At 42.6% G+C, this 7,045-nt stretch overlaps 1 protein-coding gene across 1 annotated transcript; it reads left to right on the forward strand.

Annotated features, from left to right (window-relative positions):
• Positions 1-34: 34 nt before the first annotated feature.
• LOC105525451 (zinc transporter 5-like) lies at positions 35-6,679 on the forward strand (the record flags this gene model as incomplete). Its single annotated transcript, XM_011961074.1, has 3 exons — positions 35-192; positions 4,093-4,215; positions 6,613-6,679. Coding segments are annotated over 3 exons (348 nt in total), but the record flags the coding sequence as incomplete, so codon positions are not given.
• Between the last annotated feature and the right edge of the window lie 366 nt (positions 6,680-7,045).

Raw genomic sequence — 7,045 nt, forward strand, 5'->3', positions numbered from 1 at the left:
CGTTCCCTGGTCTCCGTCCGGTCCCTGCTGACAGCCCGGGACGTCCCGGGGTCGGCGCGCCCTCTCCCTCTGCCTCCCTCCCCGCGCGCAGGCTGCCTCCGGGCTCCCCGGGCCCTTCGGGTGCCCGCTGCAGAATGAAGGCGCTAAAGCCAGAAAGCTTCTGCTTGAATTTCTGGGTTACAAGGCAGTCAAGTCAGTCTTAGAACTGCCCGCCAGTTCAAGTGAGAGGTTTTTCTGATCTGTGAGAAGCCTTTCTCTTGGCTGTTTCTCCCTGAAATAGTCTGGTGACTAATTAACCTTTCTGACGTTTCCCTGCATAAATTAGGGGAAGGTGTCACCATCATCTCGAGAGGCGGCGAAACCAAAGTACATACGTGAACTTGGATGTTCAGATTAACTGAGTACATCAAGGATCCAGCCCTATTTCTTTTTTTATTTTATTCTTAAGTAAAAAATGTGTCTTCGTTGTCAAAAAAAAAAAATCTAAACAGCACAACAATTCATAGAGTAAACAGTGAAAATTCCCACTTCCTCTCTCCAATTCTCCCACCAACCCCAAAAGTAAGGGACCAACAGGTGCAGCGACCACTTTCGAGTATGTCCTTCCTAAGTTCTGACTCTGCAATCTTCGCACGGATATCCTATGGGTATCTTCATTCAACTTGAGAATGCCACAGAGTACATCATGACCACAGCCCTATTTCTTTTTTTATTTTATTCTTAAGTAAAAAATGTGTCTTCGTTGTCAAAAAAAAAAAAAATCTAAACAGCACAACAATTCATAGAGTAAACAGTGAAAATTCCCACTTCCTCTCTCCAATTCTCCCACCAACCCCAAAAGTAAGGGACCAACAGGTGCAGCGACCACTTTCGAGTATGTCCTTCCTAAGTTCTGACTCTGCAATCTTCGCACGGATATCCTATGGGTATCTTCATTCAACTTGAGAATGCCACAGAGTACATCATGACCACAGCCCTATTTCTTTTTTTATTTTATTCTTAAGTAAAAAATGTGTCTTCGTTGTCAAAAAAAAAAAAAATCTAAACAGCACAACAATTCATAGAGTAAACAGTGAAAATTCCCACTTCCTCTCTCCAATTCTCCCACCAACCCCAAAAGTAAGGGACCAACAGGTGCAGCGACCACTTTCGAGTATGTCCTTCCTAAGTTCTGACTCTGCAATCTTCGCACGGATATCCTATGGGTATCTTCATTCAACTTGAGAATGCCACAGAGTACATCATGACCACAGCCCTATTTCTTTTTTTATTTTATTCTTAAGTAAAAAATGTGTCTTCGTTGTCAAAAAAAAAAAATCTAAACAGCACAACAATTCATAGAGTAAACAGTGAAAATTCCCACTTCCTCTCTCCAATTCTCCCACCAACCCCAAAAGTAAGGGACCAACAGGTGCAGCGACCACTTTCGAGTATGTCCTTCCTAAGTTCTGAGATAGTGTCAAAGATACACAAAATATAGCCCTGCAATTTGACTGGAACTGTGTTCATTGCCTCCAGTTTTAACGAGTTCTTCTCATTCTGGAATAAAATACTTTCTTTGATATTTAAAGAAAGTGATAAATGTGATAAATTCTTTAGAACTGTAGTAATAGCATTATAACGTAACCTTTTTTTTTTTGAGACGGAGTTTCACTCTTGTTGCCCAGGCTGGAGTACAATGGCGCGGTGTCCACTCACCGCAACCTCCGCCTCCCGGGTTCAAGCGATTCCCCTGCCGCAGCCTCCCGAGGACGTGGGATTACAGACATAGGCCACCACGCCTGGCTAATGTTTTGTATTTTTAGTAGAGACGAGGTTTCTCCATGTTGGTGTGACTGGTCTCTAACTCCCGACCTCAAGTGATCCGCCTGCCTCGGCCTCCCAAAGTGCCGGGATTACAGGCATGAGCCATCCAGCTGGCCCAACATAAGCATTTTTTATAAAAAGGGAAGAACACCACATAGGACAGAACTTAAAGCAACTGCATTTTTGTAGGATAAATTTAATTTTCTAATCTATTTTGAGCATCTCATTTTGTAAATAACAGCATATCATGTTAATTATCGAGACATGACAACTAAATGCAGTAGGCAATTCTGGTCTGATTTGGTGGGGGAAAAGTGCTTTAAAGGATGTTCTGGGTCAGTTGACAAAATTGTACTATGGACAGTAGATTAGATAAAATATCATATCAGGCCGGGCGCAGGGGCTCACGCCTGTAATCCCAGCACTTTGGAAGGCCAAGGCAGGTGGATCACCAGAGGTCGGGGGTTCGAGACCAGCCTGGCCAACATGGCGAAACCCCGTCTCTACTAAAAATAGCAAAAAAAAAGCTAGCCGGGCGAGGTGGCTGGTGCCTGTAGTCCCAGCTACTCCGGAGGCTGAGGCAGGAGAATGGCGTGAACCCGGGAGGCGGAGCTTGCAGCGAGCTGAGATCTGGCCACTGCACTCCAGCCCAGGAGAGAGAGCGAGACTCCGTCTCAAAAAAAATAAATAAATAAAATAAAAAAAATAAAAATAGTGTCCAGTTTATGTAAAAGTCACAAGAGTAGTATATTCTTTGCCTGGACTCTGTAATTGTTAATGTATCGTCCCATGTGATTTATTCTCTCTCTAAATGTACACATACAGGTATTTTTTTCCCCTGGACTATTTGACAGTAAGTTACATACTTCATGCTTCTTTATCCTTAAATACTTGTTTTTCCTAAAAACATGGACATTCTCTTATAAAGCCAGCAGAGTTGTCTACTTCAGGAAATTTAAGTGACCTTGCCAGAGGCTATGACTCGTGACTCCTAATAGTCTTTGAGGAGAGAGTTGCCTGCCGGCTGGGCGGGAACCTGGGAATCTGATTACTTGGAAGACTTCCTAGAGATCCTCTTCTTTTCAGCTTCTCATTCCCCTCCTGAGGTGTTTCCAATTCCTGAGCCTTTTTAGGACTCTAGGTCCAGTCAATTGACCTTTCAACCACAACTCTCACTGTAGTCACTTAACAAGGCAGAGGAGGCGCGAACCAAAGGCATTTACCATTCTTCCATTTCTTCCTTTATTGTGGTCTTTTCATTTCATAACAGAATTTAGTTTTTATTTAGTTCTCATTTGTTTGGAGGAGTTACTAAGTTAGAAAGCAGATAACAAAATAGTCCAACTTGATCAAGAAAATTTTCATTTTTTCGTTGGGTATTTTTTGTTAAAGTAGACTGTATCTATACATAATCATTCATATACATTGAAAAGAAACCCAAAATGTTGTGGTTGGTTGGTTTTTGTTTTGAGACAGAGTCTCACTCTGTTATCTAGGCTGAAGTGCAGTGGTGCAGTTTTGACTCACTGCAACCTCTGCCTCCCGGGTTCAAGCGATTCTCTTGCCTCAGCCTCCCAAATGGCTGGGATTTCAGGCACCTGCCACCACGCCCAGCTAATTTTTGTATTTTAGTAGAGGTGAGTTTTCGTCATGTTGGCCAGGCTGGTCTTGAGTTCCAGACTTCAGGTGATCCACCCACTTCGGCCTCCCAAAGTGCTGGGATTACAGGCATGAGCGCCTGGCCTGTTTGTACTTTGAGACAGGGTCTCACTCTGTCGCCCAGGCTGGAGTGCAGTGACACGATCACAGCTCGCTGCAACCTCAACCTTCCAGGTTCAGGTGATCCTCCCGAGGAGCCGAGACTGCTGCCACGCGCCGAATGCCTGGCTAATTCTTAGTATTTTTTGTAGAGATAGGCTTTCGCCATGTTGCCCAGGCTGGTCTCAAGCTACTGCACCTGGCCTCAAAATGTTAACAGTAGGTTGGGCGCGGTGGCTCACACCTGTAATCCCAGCACTTTGGGAGACCAAGACTGGAGGATCGCTTGACCCAAGGAGTTCGAGACCAGCCTAGGCAACACATTGAAACCCCGTCTCTATGATTTAAAAAAAAAAGTCAACAGTAATTATCATGTGGATGGTGAGTTGTTTGGGAACTTTGTTTTGTTTCATTTTTTGTTTATGTATATTTCTATGGTTTCTGTAATGACCTCGTTTAAAAAACCAGATTGATGAGTTCCTTGTAATTTCAATGATACTAAAAATTGTTTCTGCTTTTATTTTTCAGATTAACAAAATACATTGTGTTATTATGTTTCACTAAATTTTTGAAGGCTGTCGGACTTTTCGAATCATATGATCTCCTAAAAGCTGTTCACATTGTTCAATTCATTTTTATACTAAAACTTGGGTGAGTGTGTGGATTTTTTTTCTTGATATTTTTTATTTCTTTGAAAATCCTGTTTTAACAGAGTATCTTTAAGAAACTTTACATGCAATATTTTGTTTTGTTTGTTCCTCCTGACAAGTATTTGATAAATTTTTTTAACTGGGAGTATACTTAAGATTAGAGGTACAAAGAGACTGAAAAGAAAAGGGATTGTTGTGCTCTAATCACTTGCCTAAACACAGACTTTGATGAGATTTTTGCAAGTTGATTTTAATATCTGGCTTAATAGAGGATAGCCAGATTCTCATAAGTGCCTCAGCATTGAACCTGTTGCAGTATTAGCAATTTCGGTCTACACTCCTGGGAGAATAAGAGTGAAAGGGGCAGATAATGTCTTGGTATTTTTATGAAAATGCTTTTAACCTTGCTGACTTCCTGAAAAGGTCTCAGGGACACTAGGGATTCCTACACTATTTGACTGACACAACCCAATCTTCAAACAGGCACAGGGTATTATCTGAGGCCTGTCTTGGAACAAATATTCCTTATTTTCTAAGTTAAACCATGGTTGGGCTGTGTTCACTACATAATCCTTTCTTAGTACAGTCCTCATACAGTATGAACATTAAATTATTCTACTTATAAGAAATGCTTTTTTTTTTTTCTTTTTTGAGACACAGTCTCACTCTGTCGCCAGGCTGGAGTGCAGTGGCATCTGATCTTGGCTCACTGGAAGATCACTGCCTCCCGGGTTCAAGCAGTTCTCCTGCCTCAGCCCCCCGAGTAGCTGGAACTACAGGTGCTCACCACCATGCCCAGCTAATTTTTGTATTTTTAACAGAGACAGGGTTTCACCATGTTGGCCAGGATGGTCTCAATCTCTTGACCTTGTGATCCACCCGCCTTAGCCTCCCAAAGTGCTGGGATTACAGGCATGAGCCACCATGCCCAGCCTACATATAAGAAATTCTAAATAAAGATTTCTTGGATCTTGAGATTGATAGTGACCACCTTCTCTGTTAATAAAAACCTATTAAAGACTCTTGGGAGTCAGCTGGGCACGGTGGCTCACGCCTGTATTCCCAGCACTTTGGGAGGTCGAAGGGGATGGATCACCTGAGGTCAGGAGTTGGAGACCAGCCTGGCCAACGTGGTGAAACCCCATCTCTACTAAAAATACAAAAATTAACCAAGCATGGTGGCACATGCCTATAGTCCCAGCTACTAGGGGGGCTGAGACAGGAGGATCGCTTGAACCTGGGAGGCGGAAGTTGCAGTGAGCTGAGATTGCGCCATTGCACTCTAGCCTGGGCAACAGAGCGAGACTCCATTTAAAAAAAAAAAAACACTCTTGGAAGTATAATTTTGGTAATTTGGGAAATAGATTATTGATTAAGAAATATTAAGCCACTGGTTATGTGCTTTATTTTTTTTTTATTTATTTATTTTGAGACAGTCTGGCTCGGTTGCCCAGGCTGGAGTGCGGTGGCTCAGTCTCAACTCACTGCAGCCTCTGCCTCCTGGGTTCAAGCAATTCTGCCTCAGCCTCCCAAGTAGCTAGGATTACAGGTGTGTCCCACCATGGCTGGCTAATTTTTGTATTTTTTTTTAGTAGACACGGGATTTTGCCATGTTGACCAGGCTGGTCTCCAACTCCTGACCTCAGGTGATCTGCCCACCTCAGCCGCCCAAAGTGCTGGGGTTACAGGCTTGAGCCACCGTGCCTGGCCAAGTTGTGTGCATTTTTATACAACTGTTTTGGCAGTGTGAAAGGTAGGGATGTATAATTAGTAATTTCTTCATTTTCATTATACTATTTCAAGATTTATTACTGAATTTTAGAGAAAATAGGAATTATTTTCTTTGGTATTTTAAGATATAAAAAAAAATGCGACTCCTTTTGTGGCTTGTTAGCTGGTTCTGAAGACAGAAAATAAGAGTTCTTGGCCAGGCGTGGTTGCTCATGCCTGTTTTCACAGCAGTTTGGGAGGCCAAGGAAGGCAGATCAACCGAGGTCAGGTGTTTGAGACCAGCCTGGCCAACATGTTGAAACCCCATCTCTACTAAAAATACAAAAAATTGGCTGGGCGTGGTGGCACGCGCCTACAATCCCTGCTACTCAGGAGGCTGAGGCGGGAGAATTGCTTGAACCTAGGAGGCGGAGGTTGCAGTGAGCCAAGATCGCACCACTGCACTCCAGCCTGGCAACAGAGCAAGACTCTATCTCAAAAAAAAAAAAGTTCTCTAAATGTTGAAAAGGAGTTTTACTAAAATGAGTATAATTCTCCAGTATGATTTATTCAGAGGATAACACTTCAAGTTCTGGCATATTTGTTTAAAGTAAGTGTCTTTACGTAAAACCATATCTTGTGTTTAATATTGATTAATATTAATATATTAATGTTTCAATATTTACAGGACTGCATTTTTTATGGTTTTGTTTCAAAAGCCATTTTCTTCTGGGAAAACTATTACCAAACACCAGGTAAGATCTTTGCAGAATCTTTTATTCCTAGCAGCTTCTCGTTTAGTGGGCCAGGATGCAATGCTTATTTTTTGATAATGGGTACTTAATGAATAATTTAAGATATGCCGAAGAACAATTTTAGAGTTAACTTGCTCTTGTCTTTTCTGAATGGAGACTTTAAACCATAAAGTACTAAGATCATGAAATGTTTTTAAAAAAAAAAAAGAGGCCCGGGCACGGTGGCTCAAGCCTGTAATCCCAGCACTTTGGGAGGCCGAGGTGGCTGGATCACGAGGTCAGGAGATCGAGACCATCCTGGCTAACCCGGTGAAACCCCTGTCTCTACTAAAAAATACAAAAAACTAGCCGGGCGAGGTGGCGGGC

The sequence above is a fragment of the Colobus angolensis genome, unplaced genomic scaffold, assembly GCF_000951035.1.
Source record: "Colobus angolensis palliatus isolate OR3802 unplaced genomic scaffold, Cang.pa_1.0 Scaffold5346, whole genome shotgun sequence".
Taxonomy (NCBI): domain Eukaryota; kingdom Metazoa; phylum Chordata; class Mammalia; order Primates; family Cercopithecidae; genus Colobus; species Colobus angolensis.